General features: G+C 40.5%; 1 protein-coding gene across 4 annotated transcripts in view; it reads right to left on the reverse strand.

The window, feature by feature from the left end:
- Window positions 1-24,575, reverse strand: part of PRKAG2 (protein kinase AMP-activated non-catalytic subunit gamma 2) — a 209,758-nt gene that overhangs the window by 21,217 nt on the left and 163,966 nt on the right. For all 4 annotated transcript variants that reach the window (XM_027893740.1, XM_027893741.1, XM_027893742.1 and 1 more), the window contains one exon: window positions 7,278-7,387. In XM_027893740.1, the coding sequence (XP_027749541.1) occupies window positions 7,278-7,387 (110 nt within the window). The remainder of the gene's footprint in view (window positions 1-7,277; window positions 7,388-24,575) is intronic.

Genomic DNA, 24,575 nt, shown 5'->3' on the forward strand with positions numbered 1-24,575 from the left:
CCGTGATATGCAATACAGACCACTGGAGAAGGACAACCACCCACCTGTCACCCAAAGAGAGGCTGTGATACAGTATTTGGGAACACAGTAAAAACACAATACGAAGTTGAAAATACAACTTTGCCACTGAAAGTCTCTGGAAAGCCCTCCTCTCCCACGCTGTCAGCATCACCTTCAAAGGACTTATTTCTATGAAGTTGGAATTCAGAACTTCTGCATTCCCCCCGCCCCAGATCCCACAGTCCTCACCCTGATAACACAGAAGCAGTAATTACATCATGCATTTTTGCTTCACACCCCAATGCACTGACACTTAAACACTTTCAGTTGAGGAGAAAGTAATTCTTCCCAAATACAAGACCTGAAGCAAAGACATTTCATGGAGGTGGACTGATTTTCCAGAGGAAAAGCTCCACATCAGCTTTCCAAATGGTGAGAAGGAAACTGAAAACCACTTCTAACTTGTAATCTAGGGATGATACCTAGTGTCAGGAAACAGTTCATGTTCTCACATTAATTGCTCTCTTCTTTTTAGAGTATCATTAATTGCTTTGTCCTTCATGTTTCCCAAAAAATGGCTGGCAAAATTGGGAAGCATATTAAACATTAACTTGTAATTTTTTTTTAATTCAAATATAATTGTAATGCCCAATCCAGACATCTTTTTAAATTACAGAGAACTACAGTCCTATAAAGGAGCTATTTTAACTAGTTAAAACCCTCTTTTATAGTGCATAAATATAATTCAGTGTTTTTACAAACTGACTCATCTGGAGAGACTAAACCAGTATGGAGACTACAACCAGCAATCTCATCATGATGACTCTTGCATTCAAATTAATTTTCCAATTATTTTCTTCTTTGGTCTGTGAATTTGGTAGAAGCATTTCCTCCTTGAAGGAAGTTTAAAAAAAAAGAGGCTACATAAGGACTTAGTAAAGACTTTTGCCTTGAGGGAGGGCTGAGCAAGTCTTGAAGAGAAGAGTTTCTTCCTTTACCTTATCACACCCTCAACTAGATTAGAGAAAAATTGGACAAACCTGTTATTAACTCAGAGGCTACATGTTTGCTTTAGCATCTGAAAAACCCCAACCAGTAGACATTCACGAGCAGCTCCTCCAGCTCAGGCTGAATTTTGGAAAGCTTACACAAGACCAGATCAAAATTCAGTTCTCTTTCACAGGTGATGGAAAGGGAACACTCCTGGTAGATGATGCACTTCTAATGGCCATAGCTTATTAAAATTTAAGATCTGATGGCGTAATACCCTTCAGGCCCAAGCCAAACCCCAGAAAAAAAAAGGTAGTGTCTTTTCCTCAAGTTTAAATATGCAGGGACATGTTCTAGATTTCTCCCCAGAGAGCAGGTGCCACGTCCACAAGCAGAACTCCTCCCTATGCATGTAAGAAGGTCCCAATCCAGCTGAAGACACCAAACCAAGACCTGAACTGATGCTCTGTGTCAGTAAGTCCATCCTGTAGCTTTCTGCTGTTAGAGTGCACACCATTATGGGCCAGGAGGTGACATCAGGTAAGACTGATGGGCAGAGCCAGTGGGACCAGCTGCATGGGGAAGGGGCCAGAAATCCTTTCACAGATGAAGATCTTACAAAAAAAAGTGGTGATAGGGCAGGGAAGGCAGGAAGAATGATACGTGACTTTCACTCATCCAAGCACAAGCACCTAATCTACATACACCCTGTGTAGAAATTTCTGCTTAACTGACACATATTTTCTTCCTCCAAGATACAGGAATGAATGCTTCCTTTGGTTTTGAGAGCTGAAGGAATTAAACTCCTGTGCTTGTTGTGTACAAGGAACAGGAGCAGCTCTGAAAAAAAAAACAGCAATCTCACCATATTATGGTACTGATCCCAGCCTGATCTCAGTGAAGTGAGCTTTTATGTGGCTGCTCAACTGCCTCAGCCCACATGCTGGTTAGAAGCTAAATTAGATGATTCTCTTACAGTTCTGTGGGTTGGGCAAGCAAGGAGAGGTATTCACACTCCTCAGAAACGCAGACAGTAGCAGCTTCATCAGGGAAAAACCTCAAAGCCAATTAAGGAACAGACAGTCAATCCTTTTGTAAAGCTGTGAGAACTCTGTTGTGACAGCAGACCCAGAGTCTGCTGTGTGTCTCTGGAAGCAAATAATTCTAGAACGTTATTCCTGGAAGCCTGATTTATCTCATAACCTTGGGGAGAGACAACAACCCAGTCAAGAATGGACTGGAGAGAACCAGAATAATGAATCCATTTACTGAATAGAGTCAGTACATGGGAGAGAAGCACAAATCCTCTTCCACTCTTCTAATGTGGAATCCATCGAATGCATTGCAGAAATTGCAAGGTATATTTACTTTCAGCTTGTTAAACCACGAAAGCAGTTTCCAGAGCATTGTTCCAAACTTTTGGTTTGTTTTGTTTTGTGGTAGAACAGTATTTGAGCTCCTACTAACATGACAGCTACTGACAAAATCCTACAGTGGTGATAACAACATCTGGTCCCTTAGCAACTTAGGTAATTTCATTAAACAGAAGGGTTGAATAATCTAACCTTCAAGTCACGCAATTGTCCAAGATTTCTTCACTATATGAAAGAAAAGAGTCTTTAGTATTCTGAAAGCTCATTCTGATGACCTTTTGATTTTTATTATTTTATGGAGAAATCTTGGACAAATACCTCACAAACAGCTGCAAGGTCATGGTGAGTAAAAACTACACATTTTTTAGTATCAAAACATAAATTTACTTTTAACAGGTAAGAATATCATTTAGTCAAAGGTTAGACTGAGTTTTTCACCCAAAGAGAGCTTATGCAAACTTGACAAGACACAGCCACTACATTTGCTCTCAGATCATTCTTGGGACTGCAGATTGCTGCTTGATATGAAACAGGGAAGTCTCTGTCTGACATTTACCTTTTACATTCCCCTTGAAGGGTTAATTGCTCTGCGCTAGAAAACAAGCTAATCCTTCTCATCTTTATGTAGTCTGGGCAAAGCCACAACAAATTAATACATTTCTTTGGAGGTCAGACAGAAATCTGGTCTTAAGAAAGCTTTTAGAGTTAAGCTTTAGAGATTGCTATAAGCTAGGTAAGAGGCATTTCCTTAAAAAATTCAAATACAGTTCAGGATGTGGGAGGGGGGAAATGCACTGGTCTTTAGAGAAAACAAATTTATGCAGCAACAAGGAAAAAAGTGAAATCACATTAGTAGGTGATGTTAGGCAAAAGTAATCTGACTGATAGATGGTAAACAAAGTGCTGTACTTTGTTGACCTTTGAATTTAATACAGGAATTATCTTCCTTCAAAGCATGAATATCAGAGGGAAATATCAGGTTGCTGTGTCACTGTGTGTACCTGATGCAGGTTAAGCCCAACAAACAGAAGGCAAAGGCAGACCTGGATGTCACCTTCTCTCCCCAGATCACTGCCACACTAAAATGCAGCAACACTTGTACAGTGCTCAAATGCTGTGCTGAAGACTCAAGCTGCTGACCAGTAAATCTGCACTCACTGATTTCCTGGAGTCTATTACAAAGATATCCCAGATCCATTTATTGAATAATTATAAAGATGAACAATAAGTGAATGATCATTCAAAGAAACCCTTCAGGGGACAACTCTCCTAAGCCCTCCAAGGGGCTGTGAGGAGTTTGTTTTCCTATTATTTTCATCCTGGGAGATGTATAAAAGATGAGAAGATTTAACCACTGAGCTGCACACTGTTGCAACTTGCCCAGTTTCCCCACCGTCCACAGAGTCAAATTTCCAAACTTCAGAGGATAGCTCACAACCCCTAATTGTCTCTTGACTCCCTTCCTGGTCAGATCAGACTTTATAAAGTTTCTTTAATGTGTGTCAAGCAAAGATAGCATCTTCTCTGGGAAAAGCCAAAGGCTGAAGCTTGTCACAAACAAGGAGCACTTGTGGGTCACAGGCAGGGGAAAGACACAGCACTCAAGTGAAGTACAATATGATTCTATAAATATTTATGAGGAACAATACGAATTAATAAACTGAAAGGGTGAAAGAACAGTCCACTGTCAGCCTAAATCAAGAGAACTGTGCCAGCCAGCACTTTCCCAGGCAACATCTGCCACTTCCCAGGATTCAGCACAGGGTAGGGACCACAGGCAGAATAGAGGCAGACACTCTATTTTGGGGGAACTGTAAGTGAAACGATGAGAAGGCAAACTGAGCTGTGCTAGATGGCCTGGGGCAGGTGAACAGAGCAGGGCCCAGTACATCATATTTATTTAGTGCAGATGCTTGGGCCAAGGGACACACTGTCCAGCTGGAGCACAGCTCTTCCACACTGGCTGAGCTGATGCTCAGCACACTGTCAGCTCGTTCCTGCTCTTCATCAGCTGCTATTTCTGCTTCTTAAAGGCTTCTTTCTGTTTCCAGTGTAAGTGCCCCTGACCATCTCCACTCTTAGTCAGGGCTAACACAAGATTCCTTATGAATCTTTACACTAACTCCCCCACAGACACTCAGACTAAACACTCACTTTAATGAATCAATGTTGCTTCAGCAGTATGACTTGGGCCATGCTATATAAAGTGAACATCTCCAGTTTTCCCACAGATAACAACAGGTCTGGAACACTTTCCACAGTATCTCACGAATAATTTTCCAGGGAAGAAACGTGTGCTGTGATCGCTGACCAGTAGAGGGAGATGGGATACTGCAGCCAAAAAAAAATCCAGAATCCAGAATCTTTCAAAGGATTCCATGAGAACACAACCCAGATCCATTTTTTCTTCTTCCTCCATTGACTGTTTCTAGCTTATACTGAGGGAGGCAGAAGGTGAGCCCTTATATAGTCTGTTTTAGCTCTAGCACTATTAAAAACCTGAATTCAAATCCCTGCAGAACTTTTTCAAGGCACCAGGACGTTTTTGGTGGGTGGTTTTTGTTTGTTTTAAAATTAGGAGAAACACTGATGTGGGTAGGGGTGAAACAGATCCAGGAATGAAAAAATATCCATTTGAGAGGATTCATGGGACACTGAATGTTTCAAAGCTGAGTACTATGTTTTCAAAATAAGAACTGATACAAAGTCCTGAAGTACTGGAAAATATGTAATTTTATACAGTAAAAATTAAAACACAAAGAGCAGTTTAGAAGTTCTTATCTGACTACCCTCATTAGATTAATTCTCCACCATGTACTTATTCAGCAGGCTTAGAAAAAAACCCCAAAGCTATTCTATTTTTATATTCCAGACATGTTTGTGCACCAGCCACACTGATCAGGTTGAATCAATATAATGTGTTGTGAAGACAATGGTGGTGGCACATGGTGCCAGGTAAAGAACTAAGGGGAAATATTAAAGAGAAGTATTTAAAAGACCTCCCAGCAATGTAGCCCAGGCAAGCATTCAGATCAGTCTGTTTATTTTTTTTCTTAAATAATCCTATAACTTACTAGTTTAGCAAAACCTGCTGAGTTGGAAGACAGTGCCCATGCAGGAAGAGCTGTACAATATTATGACTTTATAAATTAAAACTAACGCAACCGGGAATAAATGTAATGGTGCCAAGTACAAAATATGCGGTTTAGGGGACAAAAAAAAGCTCCTCACCAGCAACACCAACTCAAGATTTGGTCCACATTTACTGTGTACTAGAGACTGAACGAGTAACTCCAGACTTCCCTCCTACCACACTTGCTTTCAGGTAGCTGGAGGAGCATGAGAGCGTGACTCCATGATCATAGACCAAGGCATGCCTTGTTCTCCTCCAGTTGTAATCCAAGACCACCGTTAGGGATGCCAAATAAGACAATGGTCAAATGCTGGTGAAAGTTTTTCCATTACCATTAAATTACCTGTTTTTCTTTATGGTTTCCCCAAGTGTTACCTCACCAAATGGAGATCAAACTCCCCCTTTTTTATGTTAATAGTATTATCTCAGAACAGCTCCAGCAGTGAAAACTGGTATATCTGGCATGATGTAATTCCTCAAGAGAATCCAAAAGGAATGGGTGACCTGCCCTAACAGACTCAAGATTAATTGGTTAATTGAATAAGGAACAACCATCTTTCCAATTTCAGTGGTGATTACGCTCAAGCCTTTGACCCAGGTGACCACTGACAGCTGAGAATGCAGGTACCCGCTCCCAACATCTTACCTCACAGTGAGAGAAAAAATATCCCCTGGAATCAAAAGGGAGCCAGCAGTCTTTGAGAAGGGCTGAAAGAGTGACACTGAACCCCACCATCCTAAATTTTACCTTTCAGGTCAAAGACGTCCAAGTTCTTTACTCCAGAATTGACTGTCATTTTCTCTTCCAGGCAGAAGAAAGGAAACACTGCAGAACTTTTTCCCCTCTAAGGTAGTGAAAAAGTCAGTGCAGGTTTTCCACCTTTTAGATCACAGCACGCAAACCAGCATTACATATGATCATCTGATACTCAAGATGGATCTGTGAATGTTTTGGGACTGAGTATCTGTTACATGGTTTCTTCTGACTGTGGAAAGCTGAAGTCTGAGCAGTACATTCCAGACCAAAATTACTTAATGGGCTTAAGTTAAGTCAGAATTGGAGCATCTTTAGAAGGAAAAAAAAAAAAAAAAACACAGAAAAAGAAAACCCCCCCCAAAAAAAAGCCAAAAAATACCAATTGCAAAATCCAAGAAACAAAGAAAGCCACAGCTTTCTACCACACTGCAGAACAGATTAGGCTGTTTCTATAGCAGGCAGCTAATGCCTTCTTTTGGCAAACAGACTCTTCAGACAGAGCCAAGAGTCTAGCAGATGATTTACTGATTAAATGCAAAATGAGAAACTGAAAACAAAAATTTTCTGGAGAATGTAGTAATTTGCATAATTAAGCCATCCATTTTACTCCTAAATAGTCTTTATTAATAGAGCAGGAACAGACTCATAACACCTGGGTACTCTTCAGCTGTTGCACAGGGATCTTACACCAAATGTCCTCATGTAAATTCTGACAGCCATGAAGAAGCCAATGTAAGTTTGGGTTCATCTGAAATTTTTTTTTTTTTTGAGAGAGATTCCAACTGCAAAGCAATTTACATCCTGTCTTTCTGTTCTGCTAGGAAGCCTTCCCCAACTCCTCCTCTAGCATAACATGAAAGATACAGTTGAAACAATATGGTTTTGTACAGTCAGAGCACAGCACTATGGGAGACTTTCTCTGCAGGAGATCAAATTTCATTTAACACTCAGGAAACACTCATTTGAGAAAAAAAAAAAAAAAAAAGAACTGCAAGCAAAGGCAGACGGAAAGGAGGATACTCACTTGTAGCGTAGTGTCGAAAACAACAAGCTTAGAGCTTGTTGGAACAATGTCATAACACTTGTGTGACCTCATGAATCGCACATAAATGTCACTTTCCGATTCTTCAAGTGCTGCAAGTAAAAACATTTTGTTGTTTTATTTATGTAACCTTTAAAAACAAAAAAAAAAAAAAAAAAAAAAAAAAAAAAAAAAAAAAAAAAAAAAAAAAAAAAAAAAAAAAAAAAAAAGAAAAAAAAAAAAGAAAAAGAAGTAGTAACAAACATGCCAAATCAACCGAACACCACTGCAGAAGGACAACCCTAAAGCAAAACTCAAATTCACACTTTCAGATACGGGCAGACAGTCGCAGGTTTGCACTTTGCACTTCAGACTCATCTTTCCATTCAGATTAAATGGAACAAAACCAAAACTCATTGTTCTTCTTTGATGAGGAAGGATTTCCGTACTGAAGAGGTTTTTTTCCAACAGCAAACCACTGGAATATGCATCTGAACTCTAGTTATGTACAAAAGGAAGCCAGTTTGAAACATGCAGTGTTGAGCTTGACCAGCTTAAGCTCCATGAATTTATATTTCTTGAATCTCATCTCTGCCTGGCCCAGTTTTCACACAGTAATTTTGTATTTTCTCAAGAGGCAGCAGGCAAGTTCTATCATCGGTTTCATCCTCTTCAGGCTAGTTAATGTACAGCATCATGAATCCAACACTTTGCTCACAAAAACAGGGTCCATGGGGCTGGAATGGTTTTAGGGGGACATTTCTGCAGCAAGGACATACAATCCAGTCCATACTACCTCAAATTTGCATTTGTCAGAGTTCAGATGCACATGATACAATGCCCAGATCTGCTCAGGTGTGTGAACTTTTTTCTTTTTCAAAGCAGTTTGACCCTCCATTCCTTACAGCAGGTACCTAGAACATGGTCAAGGTTAACCCCTCCATCAGAGATGTACCCCTTAGACCCTTTAATAATGCACAGAAACTTGGTCATATGTTAAACTTTTGAAGAGTGGATGAAAAAGAAAATAAACAAAAACCCCTTGAAATACCTGCTGAGCATTGAAGAACTTCAAATTAGAGTGACAAAACCTCAATATTCTCATTTGTGAGATTTGCTCAAAAGCAGTCACCTAGCTCTATAAATTATTTATCATATCCAGAGTGGTTCAGCACACACTTTTTAGTCCAAATTTACAGAAGCAAAGATGGAACTCCCCTACAGATGACTGCTCCAGGATCCAGGCAGCCTCTTCTATGTACTGGGCAAGTCCTTAATCTATCATCCTCTAAATTCTGCAATACCATAAACAGCTATTGTCTCCACGAAATTAATTTAATGACCCTGCAATAGAGTTGTTAGGAGGGGTTTTTTTGCTTATATTTTTGTTGTGTTGTTTTGCTGTTTTTAAATACCCAAACTATTACCAGGGAGGGAATGAGATACTAATCAATAGAAACAATATTATAAGAACATTTAAATACCAGACCAAGAAGTCTGGACTTCAGAAAGCTATGGTTGCTTCTGCAACCATAAGTGCAGTCCCTCTGTCCAGTGTCAGAGTCTTTATTTACTTTAATCTCATCTTTGTGCACAATTAAGATACCACAGGTAGAAACAAGCATAGCAACACCTCAAATAGTAGATACCACCTACTATTCCACCAAAATAATGGAATCACCATCCCTGGAAGTGTTCAAAAAGATGTGTGGATGTGGCACTTGGGGACACTGAATGGTGAACATGATGGTGATGGGATAACAACAATTGGACTCAAATTAGAGGTCCTTCCCAACCTAAATGATTCAGTGATTCTATAAATTACAAAACAGACAATTATTTTCAGTTGAAAAAAATTTACACTCTTAGCAGAGCACAACACGGCTCAATAGAGTCTTGCCAACTTAACTTACCATCAATTTTGCAAATGTAATGCATCACAATAACAAGGGCAGAATAATTTAATCAGGTGAGGGCTGGTAATTGCAGCCACAGCCAGGAACTCTGTACTGACCAGCACTGTGAAGGTGGGCCTATAAACCCTCCTCCCACTTACCAAACATTCCCACTCTCCAAAAACACAGCTTCAGCTGGACCTCATCAATCCTTATCCACTCCACATTCATGGAGTAGTGCAGTGCTATCTCAGTGCTGTCTTCCAACTCAGAGGAGACACCACAAAGCAACTGTTTCCCTTTAATTTTAACTGGAAAGTTAAAATTAAAAAAATTCAGAAGCATGAGATAACCATCTGTGAGCACTGCTAACTCTAGCAGGATCTGAACAAGGATCCAACTGTCCAGCTGGAACTGAGGTTTATTTCTACAGCAGATCCTTACCCTATAAATAAGTATAATGCACCACTTTATTAGTTACTAACTAAACCTTCAGAACATAAGCAGCACTGATTTAACTCTCAAGTCCTACACAGCTCCACCAAGTGTCTGCTGGAAAGGATATTTAAGACCTTCTAACACCTTCAGCTACCTGGGATTACTAACCAGCTGCTGCAGACTCATTCTTTGTACAGGTGCTGTGTGTGCATCATGTACATTAACAGCTGCTCAGCAGAGAAAAGAGTCTCCCAAGCTGAAGGCTCAGCACATCCCAGGGATTCACTCACACCCATCTTTCCTGCACAGCACAACTGGATAATAAGGGCATAATCACAATTTCTCTTCCCTTCCAGAGGACAAACTCACTCCTTTTGGTCATATCCAGACACCACTGTGCTGCAGATATAAATAACCAAATCTGAGCACCCTCATCTCCATAAGGACATTTCTGCTTTATTACCTATTTATTTTGTAGTGCCAGTCTTACCTATTTTTCTGACAAATGCTCACCCTTTCTGGCTACTCTTAAAGCTTCTGCAGTCTCACCCAGTACCTGCAAAGCAGCACTCCCTTTGGATGGACAAGGACAGATGCCTTTTAGCTCGACTTAAAACCTCCCTCGGCCTCTGCATGTCACCTCTGATCTGCAGACGAGATCAGCTGTCCAACGTGCAGGAGATACAAACACAGAACTGCCTCCAGCCCAACCTCAGCTTTCTACAGCTCATGGTCTGGAGGTCAGCTGGCTCACAGAGCAGATTCCCAGCAGGAGGCATCTCAATCTACAGCAGGATCTGGGAGGAGAAGAACCCACTGATAAGTGGCTGAATGTGTATTTCCACGGGGGTGCTGGCTCATGAAAGGTTATTTCTTGGGGAGATTCATCTGAATGTTATTTTGCAAGTGGACATTCTCCCTCTCCCCAGGTCATGCGTGAAGACAAAAATATCCAAATCCCCAGTGCTGTTCTCTGCGATTTTAACAGAGCACAAACAGAACTCACCCGAAAGGTTACAAGTTTTAATGCCTGAAGTTGAGCACCTTATCATGCAGGCTTTAATAGAATAAATTCTCTACATCAGCATTTTTTTGTTCCTACTGTTAGAGTTCCTTTAAAGATCAGAAGATCAATCTATTTGTATTTCTGCTCCCCAATCTTATTCACTGCAGATCAAATGATTTTTACTCTCTTCCTTTCTCCCACCCTTCATTAAAAGACAACCTTTAAGTTTTCATTTCAGCCAGTAAATATTATTTACAAAGCATAACAGCCTTTTTCTTTTTTTTAACAGATGAATTATTCAGCAATACTGACTCAGATTGCAGTGGGACTCAGTACAAAGTATAATTGTCTATTTAGAGAGCTCTAAGGTAGAACTACCATCTGAATACTCATAAATGGCAGGGACGCTTCTGCAGCATTACTGAAGCCATTTCCTCAGAGATCAGCTGAATAGATGCCTTCAGTTCCACTCATGCCTTTGCCACCATGCAGGGTGCTTTTCTATTGTAGCTTTCCCCTTTAGAATCTCAAGGCCTTCAAAAGAAGAGAAAATAATAATAAAAAAAAAAAAAGTGCCTGCAGATGGAGAACAGGAACATAATACCATATGGCCAACACTTATGGAAAAGCTTCCAAATACTGCAACATAAAAACCTATAGAAAGTTCCTCAGAAGTATCTACTGCAAACCACGGGCTGCCTTTCTGTGCTGCATTCTTTCTTACTGAGCTGGCCCAGCAACAAGATCCTGGGCCACACATGCTTCCTAATTTCGACAACACAAAATCATGACCTTTCCTATCACACTTTATATTATAGCTATATTATGCTCCAGTCGCATTTCAAGTTTAGTCTTTGGTTCCAGGAGTGTTTGAAAGGAAGACACAGGGTTCCACAGAGACTGTTTTCATCTGCTTTCAAGTGTTAATTCCACTGCAGACCACAATCAAGCTGCTGCAGCTCTCCACAGCACCCCTGCTCTCATGGTTAGATTGAGAGCTGGGACCTCTAGTAATCCTCAATCATTTGAAGAACACAAACCCTTTATATCAACCTAAACAACTCTTTGTATAACTGACTTTCCTAAGTATACTATAAAATAAACTGCTGAGTTTCAAAAGCCCTTGAGAAAGCAGGGACAAAAACCAGTGGACAACAGTGTGTAAAAATACAGCCCAGCCTGGTGAACAACCTGGAGGAGGACAGAAACCACACATACACACAGTAATTCCACCACTCATCCTGGTTTTTAATCAGAATCAATATGGCAACTGTGCAACTTTAAAAGCTTAGGGTTTCCTTACAGCAGCAGGAGCTGAGCTAAGCACCCCCAGCACTGCTCTTCACCTTGACTCTTATTAACATAACCATCTCCCCTGGGCCAGTTCTGACGGTAGATAAAAGGAAATGAAGGATTAGACATGCATTTTTGTGATATCCTCACTTGTAGTAAATTTTATTTTCTGTTACTGCACATATAGAGAGGTGCATTTTAGGTTACTCCAAGTCACATTTCTATTTTAAAAGTCATGTAATATGTTGAATATTACATTTCAGATGCCAGAGAATTAAAATATTAGAGACCAAAGATTTTTTAGTATAGAACTGATCCAACAGCAATACATCTAGTGAAGTTTATTGGTATAATTATACTGATAAACTATACTAAAAGGTGCTACAAATACCTCTATACTATTCTCTCATATCACTTAATCAAGTAAAATAATTAAGTCTTTTCTTAGTACAGAAATAAAAGCAACTTAGGCAAGGGCATACAGAAATCAGAGAGCTGTTCATGCACATCTGGCTTCAGCTGCAAATTGAAAAATTATTTTTTCCCATCCCAAGCCAACATTCCTTTGTCAGCAAACACAGAACAACTTCATCTTTTCGGAGGCCAAGTCTAAAGATGGGGCTCTACAGCAGCACAAGCTGCAGCCACTGATCCCTCTGCACTGGCTTTGTCACTCCACTCCCTCCCTCCCACTGCTTCTGAATTTACACAGAACTGTTCCACAAGTTGGCTGGAAAAGCCGAATTTGTCACAAATCATCAGCTTCCTCATAGTGTCAGTTTTAGGGCTATTCAGCTCCCATATCCAGCCATGTGGCAAGCAGATTATTCCTGCCCCTTCCTTACACTAAAAGCCACACAGACCAAGGACAGCATCCCTGGTGTGGCAGGGCCAGCCATTCTCCCATTTTAGCTATGCCAGAGGGTGAGCAATCACTTCAATAAGCCAGCACAAGTTACCCTCTCTCCCTCCTGTTATAGATAACCTTTGGCAGAGAATGTAACAGGTAAAAGACACCATTAACCTTGTAAATTGTTCTTCTGCCTGTGTTTTTATCTGAAAGCTGCCACCAAAACTGGCTATAAAGTTACTGATCGCTCCCGGTCTGAACTGACTGATGGAGTTCCTTAATATCCTGGATAACCTCTCCCACCGCTTTCACAATGCAGGTAGGACTCCTAATGCAAGTCATTAACACACCACTTCTAACAGATCTGAAAAAAGCATCCACAATGGGTACAATAAATCCCCTCCCAGAGCAGCCCTGACGCAACTGAGCAAGAACCACCAACTATTCCTCAAACACGACTTTTAAGGGAAATAGAGTCGTTTGAATGAAGTAGGGTTTCAAGAACAATGTTCTGGGACTCAAATGTTCAGGTAGGATTTTATCAGGATTCCTCAGCAAAGGGACAGACAGGAACAGATTCTGAGAGGAATCCAGGGCTGGCTGGGTACAGTGTTGCTGTGATCACGAGCAACAGCTTTACTTCAACCTACCTCCTATAGGAGGAATATCTAATTTGGTAGATTTTTGGGTAGGTTTGAATGATACACAAATTAAAATGTACATGGTATATCCTGTGAAAAGCATGGGAACCGAGGGACTGGGAGAGAACAAAAGACTGCAATTTTTTCACAGAATAATGCAGTAAGAGGGCATGACTGTTCAGTCTGCTGAGCTGTCTGCTGAAGAGCCAAGAACACTGAAAACAGTGGACAAGAAACCAGACACCAGAAGCTGAATCAATGTCAGACTTGGTGGGAGAGGAATACTAACATAGTTTAAGAAGGGCAAGCACAGAAACAGAAGAAGTGATGTTGTACCGTACCATTTGATTTCTGTTTATTCATAAGGGAACTTTTCTCAGAGGGAAAAACAACACAAAACACCATCAAAATAACCACCCAAGTGGTGTAAAAAAAAAAACCCGACAGAAAAAGCAGGAAGAGACGGTTACAAGGATACCTGCTGCAAGTGGCAGGAGAAAAATCACAGAACCTTGGAATATCCTGAGTTGTAAGGGATCCACAAGCATCAGAGTCTAGTGCCTGGTGCTGCACAGGACAACCCCAAAAGTTTTCTCATGTGCTCGACAAAACTTTGTTGCAGAGATGGAAACCAAGACTAGCAAAGGATTATTTCCAATCTTACAGAGGGAAAAACAAACAAGTTTACAGTCCAATATATGGGAAATAATATGATGACAGTGATAGGAGTTGACTACTCCATCACAAGCTGGAAGGATTTCAAATGCAAGGAGCAGGAAGAGAGGATGCAGTTACAGAGACAAGACTGTTTTTCTTTCTGTGAAGCTGCAAAGAGCTTTAAAACATCCTGGCAGACCACACATTAAAGTTACACAGCAGCATTATTCATGCAGCCACAGGCTATGCGATATGGATGTTGCACATTGAACATTTCCCACCCCAATCTAAAGGAATGCATGAGCTGCCAGATAAAGAAAGATCATAGCAAGTTTATGGATGTGAGAAACTCTGATACAAATAAGTGATAGGATGTGTATCTAGAGATGAGTATCAGAAGCTTCTTCAGTGATCCAGGACTAATTCAATTACATATTGCAGCATGAATACACAATGTGGCCAAAGAAAAGGGCTTTAAAAAGAAGTGTGAGCTCACAGGGCCAACATCAGAGTAAGTGAGCTCTACCTTGCTCCCTGCACCTCATCCTACAAACAGGAACAGGGTCTAGAGGCACACAGAATAAGAGGGGAGAATAGGTACATTAACAGTTAAATAACTGTGAATAGGGAAGTAAATGCACACTGTCCCATTGCTCAAGTCTTCAGAAAAAGGTTAATCCTTCTAATAATAATAACAAGCTAAAAGAAAGCACAATACGTCTTTAAACATTTAAAGAATTATAATCATAGTTCCTTAAGACACTTTCCAACATAATATTCAGGATTGCACGCATCTACACTTTTGTTTTACACATATTTTTGCCTGTCTCTTGAATTCTTGAGTCTGTGCAACTGTTCAGTCACTTTAGATCATTAGGGTAATTGAGATGTTTTCTCCCCCTGTCACAAGGAGTTGCTTCATGCAGAGACAGCAGGTTACTGTGTGTGTAAACAGGAGTCACTTTTGTTAAAAGCAGCCATTCCTGAACACTGCAGGTTCATGAAGGAGAAGATATAGTACCAAACTACAGAAGAGCCAAAAATATTCAAAGCCAGTCAGAATTCTCAGGTGTGTATTGAAGCAAGTTATTAAAACCAGTGTATTTCTAAGCACCCACAAAGGCAGCTCATCACAAACAAAGAAGAAATCCAAGGCTGCGTCAAGAACAGTTCAGTCTAATCAGTTTTTACTCAGAATAAAATGATCAACTGGATGAAAAAAAGATGGCAAAGTAAAAATAATAATAATAAAAAAAATCACACTATACCTGAGTCACTGATTCCAAAGCAAGCATGGATACTACCACATGTGGAAAAGACAGAGTAGAATCACCACACAGTAGCTGCCTAAAACAAGCAATCCCAGCTGCAGCAAAACTAATACATCTTTTCTTCAGTGAGTTTGCAAGACTGGATGACAACTGTGTGTTTTTGAAATGACATGAAGCCCAGTTCAAAGTCTTCTCCAAGCTGGAACATTTGCAAGGTCTACCTTATGCAAATCAGGCAGCACAGAATGGCAGGCAAGTTCACACTGCAGGAATTTACTGTTTCTGCAGGTCACTCTGGAAGTGTTTTACCAGTAGTTTTTATAGTTCACATTGCAAGAGTCTCAGGGGCTTCATTTTATTCAACATTGTCTCAAGCTCTGCCAGGGGAGGTTTAGGTTAGGTGTTAGGAAGAAATTCTTTACAGAAAGGGTAATCAGACATTGGAATGGGCTGCCCAGTGAGCAGGTGGATTCTCCATCCCTGGAGATGTTTAAGAAGAGACTGGATGTGGCACTGAGTGCCATGGTCTAGTAACCACAGTGGTGTTGGATCAAGGGTTGGACTTGATGATCTCAGAGGTCCTTTCCAACCCATCTGATTCTATGGTTCTATGATTGTCCTTAGTGATCTTCAAAACTCTGCTTAAAAGAGTTTGCAGTAAGAGCTGGAAACGGTTGCAAGACTTTAAACCTCGCAGTGTCTTCAAACTGAATTTATAAGTGGTTTGGAGTTAATGCAGTTTCTTAGAAAGTACCAAAATCTGAAAGAAACACCCAACTGGAAGAGTGCAAACTATGGGAGTAACTAAATATCGCCACTACTGAGAAAGAAGTGCCCCATTATTAACTTGATCTGGCATAGCAGAGTAGACAAGAAAAGGCAGTTTGCTTAGACCAAATAATAGGCAAACAAACCACCACAGCTGTTAGAGAGCTATTAACACATTCCAGAAGCTGGTTAGACAGAACAAAGCAACCTTAGGACATTGTACAATCTCCTTCCTTAAAGGTCCTAAACCTGGAAGGAGGCAAGTGTCTACAAAAGCACATCCTGCCCTAGTGAAGAACAAAGAAGGTTATTAGTTCCTGACAATACTTCAAAAGATCCATTCGTCTGGTTTTGAAGATTAAATATTCATATTTCTTCAAACTTCAGTAGTAGCTAAGACTTGTAAGAGAGAACTGATAAAAACAGCTGTTCGAAACAATGAAAGATAAAGATTGTGTTGTGACCTTCCCCATATTCACAGCGCACTTCCAAATCCCGCACTGAATTTTGTTTCTCATCATTGGCATTAGTAAGTAAATGGGCTGAGGAGTTAACACCTCTATTTTACTGTAGCTCTCCGCTGTCGGTGTGGATAAGCAAATGATTATTGTGAGATTTGAGACAAAAATAAAGTGAAGAGCAGCTTAAGGAAGTCCACATTCCAGAGCTAATCATAGTAACTCTGAAGTTTCTTGTCCAGGCAGGCAGGCAACCTTCTTTGTTTACAAGCAAGAGCTGCCTTGTTTAGTAACTAACTGGTAAACAGTATCAGAAGCCCAACTTTTGAATACTTTTGAAAGAGCTCCCTATCAATTAAATCAACCTTCAGTCAAAGATTTGCACTTTGAGAAAAGCTACATCACTGTAGTTTTGTGAATTAAGGTAGCAACTTCAGCCTGCAACCTAACAATGCTTCTAAGATTTTCACCACAATAAAGAATGAGTTGACCTGAGGAATTTTCTAAAACACGTTCAACATCTCCCCTTGACAACAGGCACCATGATTTTTCCCTAAGCATCCCATACAAAGATCTAAATTAAGATGCTGCCTGTCTGGAATGTGGGCCTGCTCTTCAGGATTGTGAGATGCAGCCATGGCACCCGAGAAATTAAAAATGGTATTAAACCTCTGAATATTAACACCAGTTACCACTCAGTGCAGAGTAGAATTCAAGGGAAGTTTAAGGGATGTGATTACTGAGACAATAATCCAGCCTGTATCCTTAGAACCTCTCCTAAGTGGTAAACAATTTGAACTTTTGCTGTACCTTTAAAACAAGTCCTGCCACATACACAGTTAGCACACACTGAAGAAAAGAAATACTCATTTAAGTCTTCCAGGAATTAGTTTAGGATCAAACCTTAACATGAAGCTTAACCAAAGCATTAATCACAAGACAAGTATTTTCAAAACGAGCACATAGCATCTTCACAAACCACAGCCATACTCTTACTGAACAGGGCAAGTATCTAATCTTTAGGCAATCTTCCACTGACACTAGACTCAAAGTACTATTTATATAATGCTTTAATGAAGAAATAATTTTTTAGGCTTAAGTCTTAAGGACTTTGGACTATGTTTGCTGGAGAAACAGTTTTGTGAAGTGTAATAAATTGTTGGTCTCAAATCCCGAATGACTGCTTCCAACATCTCAACTTGAAGCCTTTAATAATTCAGTATTTACATTTTCACTTCTCCCTGGTCTCCCCTTGCACATTTCTTCTCCTTCCCACTTCCTAAACAGCCATTATTGGTATTTCTTATTAAAATTTATGAATCTGTATGTACACTTTAATAGACTGAGAGGTGTTCTGTTTCAATACACCACTTAAGAGATTTACCTGACAGCAGGCGTAGCTTGAAGCTACACAGAAAAACAACTAACAGCTTCCTGGCTCAAGTAGGTGAGATCCAACACACATTCAATGCAATATGTTTGGACACAGTTTTCTGGAACCTAGTTTAGAGGTTCTCTGCATCACAGATAACCTGCAACTCTACCCAAAGCTGATTTTCCTCAGAACCCATATGATGTCCATACTGAGTACTACTGGAGTTTTTGGGGGGTTTTAATGGACTGACTCGAAATTACCGGGAAATTCAAGCAAGACTGTGGCAGGAGAGATACAAGCAGCTGGTGTAGAGCAAAGCATTCACCTTCTGCACTGTGGCATTCAGAGACTCCTATCAAGGCAACCACACAATCCCTTTCACCAAGTGATCCCTCTCCACTCCAAAGGGATTCAAAGCACTGAAGTCTATCCTATAACTCACTCCTGCAGTAACTATGCTGGAAGTTAGAATACTGCTACAAAGCTTTTACAGGAAGAGTTTATACCCATTTATTCTTGTGCCAATGTTGTTCCTTCAGTTAATTTTGCTCCTTGGTGTTTACCCACTTCCCATCCCTTACAGGATGTTTTCATACATTCAGTGTTATCACACCCCTTCTTAGCTTTCCTTTTACTGAGTTAAATGAGCAAAGCCTTAAGGTTTCCTCATGAATGGCCTTTTTTTATGCCCATCTCAGTTTGCTCCCTTCTCTAGCACCTCAGACCTCTTCTTCTTCTCTGTCTTCACATCAGTAGAAATTCAAACCAAGCAGCAGAAAAGAATAACCCACTGTAAGGGAATGGTAGGCAAAAAAGCCTTTTTGATTCTGTTTCCTAAAATGCCCAGTGTCAGAACTAAAGACTCCACCACAATACACAGAGAAAAACAAAATAACATTGTCAAAAAAAACACCCCAACACCAACAAACTCCTTAAAAAACACCCTGAAAAAAGGACAAAAGCAAAATCACATCACAACTACAATCACTGGTCTACAGCACATGAAAACTGTTTTCAGACAAACTTTAACCTCTGCCACAGTCAAAATTGGCAAATTCACCCAACTGGTTCACATAAAACAGCAAAATCCATACAAAACTCAGCAGAGAAGGAAAGAACCTAAAACCAAGTTAGATTTATTAGACAGCTACCCTAAAGGTATTTACATCACATTCAAAAACCACTTAGATGTGGTTCCCTCTTAGAAGGACAGGGTTATTTAGCCCTTCCCAAGCCCCATCCAGATGCCAAATCAAATTCAACTTTGCTCTAACATAGTTATGCTTGTATTAAACTGCTTTGGCTTTGTGTTCATCCCAGCCATTAGTGCACCTCTTCCACAGAATAATTTTCCCCTCAACTGCCAGATTTTCCTTTTGTCAGACTTCTCTACTCATGGAAGAGCCACACCACAACACGCATCCAAAGGCAAACAGTCTCAGTATGGAGAGGAACATTTTGCTTCAAGATGCAAGAACTTATGAAAAACAATGCCATCAGCTCCTCTGCTTATGCTGGAAATGCTGAATTTCTTAGGACGTTTCAGACTTAATCTACTTCCCCCCAAGCCCATGCAGTGCTACAACAGTTGTACCTTCTGGAAGTCAAAAATATTAAAATCAATAAACTAACTGCAGACAGTTTAAGTGCTACCCAAAGAGCAAGCTCCTAACAAAAAAGCTGTGCTGATGTCAGTGACATGACTCCAGGCTCCAAATCCTGTGATCATCCATCCACCCTCAAGTTATCAAAACCACATTACACATGAAGGCCTATCTTGCAGGGCAGTCACATCTGTTGCAGATGATTAATAAGCTGCAACATTTCCTAGGATTGTTTAGCAACTGTTAGATTGAGACAACTGATGCAAATATCCTGCTGTCATTCTTGTCACACTGACCTTACAGTTTAAACCAAGTCACCTCCCTTTTAGCACCCAGCCATGCCCCAAGGCACTGGGCTTTCTAAGAACACTGACTTGATCTCGACAGCCAAATTTAACAGCAGAGGGTAACAAACCACCAGGACAGTGATATTGCTTCATATCTATACTGTCCTACCCATATATGCAGGGCACTGGAGATGTCCACTGGATAGAACATTGAAGGCCACCCCCTGGGAAGTTTCTTAAGGAAAGGACTCTTTAGTCACCCTACTCCATCCCAGGCCGCTCAGCAAAACAGTCACAGACAAGTAACAGCATCCTGTAGTCACCTACAAGGCAACACTGATATTGTCACACCTTCCAGGTCTATCTTTGCCCACACAGATGACACTGCAAACTCCACACCTCTAAATCAGGAAACTGAGAGGATTTCAGGCAAAGCCCTCAACCTCATATCACGCAGTTGTTCACCAACCGTGGCAGGCCACTATCAAACCAAACAGCTTCTGGATCAGGGAATCTCTGCAAGAAAGTTATCAGCAGAGGTGGCATTGTCCCTCATCTGATGCAGATGGAAGTGGCAGTGCTAGCAAGAGTGGCTGGTGAAGGTGACTTAAAGGTACTTGGCCACCAATATATACGCACACTCCTGAAACAGTAATGCCATTCAAGGGTAGGAGATCACCAGGTTGTCCCAATATTCCTCATGGATAGCTGCGGGCCAACAATGCCTTTCAACTCAGAAAAACCACGTTTGCAAATCGTGCAAACGCAACGCTACCCGGGCACACTCAGCCCCAACAAAACTCCAAAATCTGTTTTCAGTTCCTCGCAGCTTTGCCAAAGCCATTACATGGAACCACTGCCATGGTAAGCATTTTCTAGGAAGTCTCAGCCAGAATGGTTTCACTGTTTCCAAAAACAAGCTAGGGGAAATACATGTTTTGACCACATTAAAATTTTATGAAGGCATTTTCATCAAGAAGCTCTTGCATCCTCCATGACGGGAAGCAGGGAGTTTTGGAGCATGTCCTGTGGATCTTTTGCTCTACTGAAATGTCACTTCCCAGACTAGTGAGGCTCAAAAAGTTTTGTTTGCTAAGGAAAACTCAAAGTTTTAGCTGCTAAAGTGGTTATTTCCGAGTCAAGACAGAGTAGGACTTCCCTCACTGTAAGACCAAATACCATGTTAAGAATAAGACAGTCGTATCTCAAGTAGGAATAGAAAAATAGTTTGGATTATTTGGAGACACTGAGCTCTGGGCTGACATGATCCACGTGCAATACTTGCACAAGACAAAAACTTGTGTGTGATTGTAGGAACAGTCTTCATCAAAGGCAACAAAACTTCCAATAGCTTCTCTTTCACTGTTCAATGAAGCGTTATACTTCTAATTAACTATCACTTAATACATAATTTTCATCTTTAAACTTTGAAGATGGAAGTTTCCCAGAGGAAAAAACCCCTCACCTATGATGCCATCATATAGCAGCACCCTGGCAGACAAAGGACAAGCTTCCCTAGGACAGTGGGCACCTGATCATGGCATCCTGCATAAACCAATAAAGCTGAACATTTGAACACTCCAGATATGATGATATTCCTTAACAACTCTGGAAAGCACATCACAGGAAAACCCGTTGTCCTGTTGATGTTCTTTGTCGCAAAATGACAGAAAAATATAAGCTGAGTGAATTCAGTGGAATAAGTGGCAAGTCCACTTTCAGAAGCAAGTGTTCAGTATTTCTTCAGGTCAGACAGCCAGGACAAAAAGCACCAGAAATAAGATTTTATTAAAATCTGCTGATGTGCCTCTTATATCACACCACAAAGCAACTCTAAAGATGGAAGAGAAAACAATTTCAAACTCTAAGACCATATGAAATCTATTAATACCAATTATGATTATCATCTCTGTGTAATGTTTCGTTGCCATGTTCACTCAGGATTCTAATCAGCTGCGGAAAGGTTCATGTAGAACATCCCCTATCACTGTCACCATGTCCCCTGGTAACTCAAAGCACATCTTGTGGGCAAAATGCCATTTCTATGTGCCAGGGAGCATCAGCTTTAAAAATCCCATAATGAATGTTTACTAGAAATGAATTACAGTTGCAAAAGAATGGCTTAACTTTACTGCCTTCCTAACCCCAGCACTTGATCCCTCAGTCTTAGGAATGAAACTAAATCCAGCCTGCACACTAACATGCACTTTATTACAAGCTTCTTTTAACTATTTTTGGCCCAAGAGTGACAACTGTTTTCATACCTTGATTCAGATATTCAGTGGACAGCGGGAGGATAGCAGACAGGAAGAACTCAAGAAGAAATTACTTTTAATAAGAAACAGTACAAAAGTCCTGCAGAGCAGGGAAGGGATGACCCCAGACACAACATTAGTTAAGAGGAGATGCAATTACTGAAAGTAATTTTACTGGTGAAAGTCTATTTCAGGAGGCAGCCAGAAACAAGCACGGAACAGAAGAGATGGATGACACAGGAAGAGTGAGATGAAGGCCAGAGCATTACTAGGAGAGATTCCACTCTAATGCAAACTGTTTATCAAATGTCTAAATGCTGCTTTGTGCAACAATCCAGAGAAGCAGAGCATTCAGGAGCGAGCACATCAGCCCCATGACTCTGATGCTACAATTGCTGCACACACTTTGCAGAACTCTCTTTTTCCAGCCTAGGAACTGAGCACAGATACAGCACAGCCCTGCACTTAACTTCACTCTGTCTGCAGAAAACACCCCAAAAAGAGGTTGGCAGATGCTATGGAAAAGTAGTTAATTCTGCTTTCAGCAGCTACTATTTATTACCCCCAGTGAGCAACAAAACTAGTTTCCAAAATAACGTGCTAAAACTACACCAATTAAATCAATACAACTGACAGGGATGTGTCTGCTGCTCATTTGCTACTCAAATCTGGTTTCCCCTCTCACAGCACAGGTAGCTGATGGAACACAATCACTGATGAACTCCATCTTAACAAATTAAAGCTTCTAAGCATAAATTGTTAACTAAAGCCCTTTTTCACATTAGATCTTCAGAATAATTTCTCTTTGTTCTTTTCCAAGCTCATCATGTCATCCATTAAAGAGAACCCAGAGCCACTCTTGACATTGATCAGAACTAGGAACAACCTTAATATAGAAACATGACTGCACAAACACCAAAGCTGGGCAAGGAAGCCCACAACATGTACAAAGATAACCGGTTTTTGATCATTTATTACGTTCATGAGAGGTCTCTCAGCACGATATTTCAGGCTACAGTGAGAAACTCCACACCCATCAACAAGTAGCTTTCAGACTTTTTGAGGAAACACAGGTAGGTCATTCCCATCCAAGGAATACTGAGCAGGATGAGTTTAGAATATTTTACTCTGAGTTTTCTGTTTATTTTTAAGCTGAGCATCCTTCAGTTAAAAAGGGACTCTGGACTTTTCACTTGTGAGTTTTCATTTTCCTGCTCTGATTGCTGCTTGGAAAAAGGTTCTTTAGGGAGTCCTAAGGAAAATAAATATTCCTGGCCTAGCCAGTCCTTCTGTGGACTCAATATGTGCAGAAAATGAGCCTTCAGCCTGCTGTAGTGCATTGGTGCTGTTTGATGTCATGTCACCAAGATTTAGCCTTACACATCACCACAGCAGTACTTATTAAGCCAGTCCTAGACAGATTAGTGACTCACCAACAAGTTACACTGATCATAGAGAGCCCAGGCAGACAAAGGAAGTAAAGACGTTTTATGCAAAAAAGACGACCAGCACTTCTTTCTGCAACAATAGGATCCTACCTAACACTGTCCGTGCTAATTACACATAGAATAATTTATATACATTCTTTGTATACAATGGAAAACAAAATTGCCCTTCAGCTTACAGCACCATTTTATTTAGAAATCAAATCATCAGGCCAAACTCTGCCTATTTCATTACAGTACTGCTTAGACCATAAATCTTTCTAGTATCATTTTTTCAATTCCACTCTCTTAATTAGAATTCAAATTAAATTAATGCCTTCTGTGCTTTCACATTCTCATTTGAGTAACCTTTGAGAAGAGTGAAAAAAAACCTCACTTCACAAACTGGATGGCATTCAGTGCACACACTGAGCCTCATTTTTCAGCTCCTTTTATTAAGCTCCCTGTTTCAACAAAACTGCAGCATAATTTGATACACAAGATAGTTAGCAACTGTTGATGGATACAGAACTGGAAAGCCTGCAAATACTCCATAGTAGAGGCAGTCAGGAAAGTCAAAATGAGTTTCAGATTTCCCATTTAACTCCCGCAGCAGAGAGACTTCAAGTTTGACAAAAGATCATCAGTTACTGTTTGGCTACAGCGTCTTAACGGAACCCTATCAAGATTTCTCGACTTCTGAGCCCTCACCACTTGCAATCCAACAACAAAGTGAACACCATCAGATGCCACTTTACTCCCCCACCCCCAATATTAGCACAAACACAACGACAGCAACCAGTGCAAAAATTTAGGTCATAAAACAGGTACTGCAACTAAGCTGCCGCATTTCCACCTGCATCTCAGTTTCCTGTAATTCTGCTCCTCTGGGCCTCTTCAGACAGAGGAATTCTGAGCAGTAAGTTTTGGTCTGACTCTCAACACTCTTCATTTCACTTACACTTTAGGTTGTGAATACAGCCCTCTACATCCTTTCCACTTGGCCTTAAAATTAGGCCTAAAACAAGGTTTCCATTAAAGTCTGAAAGGGTAATAAGGTGACTGCTTCCTTTCAAAGC

The sequence above is a fragment of the Empidonax traillii genome, unplaced genomic scaffold, assembly GCF_003031625.1.
Source record: "Empidonax traillii isolate 1590-97213 ecotype Southwest subspecies unplaced genomic scaffold, ASM303162v1 scaffold404:size960789, whole genome shotgun sequence".
NCBI classification, from domain to species: Eukaryota; Metazoa; Chordata; class Aves; order Passeriformes; family Tyrannidae; genus Empidonax; species Empidonax traillii.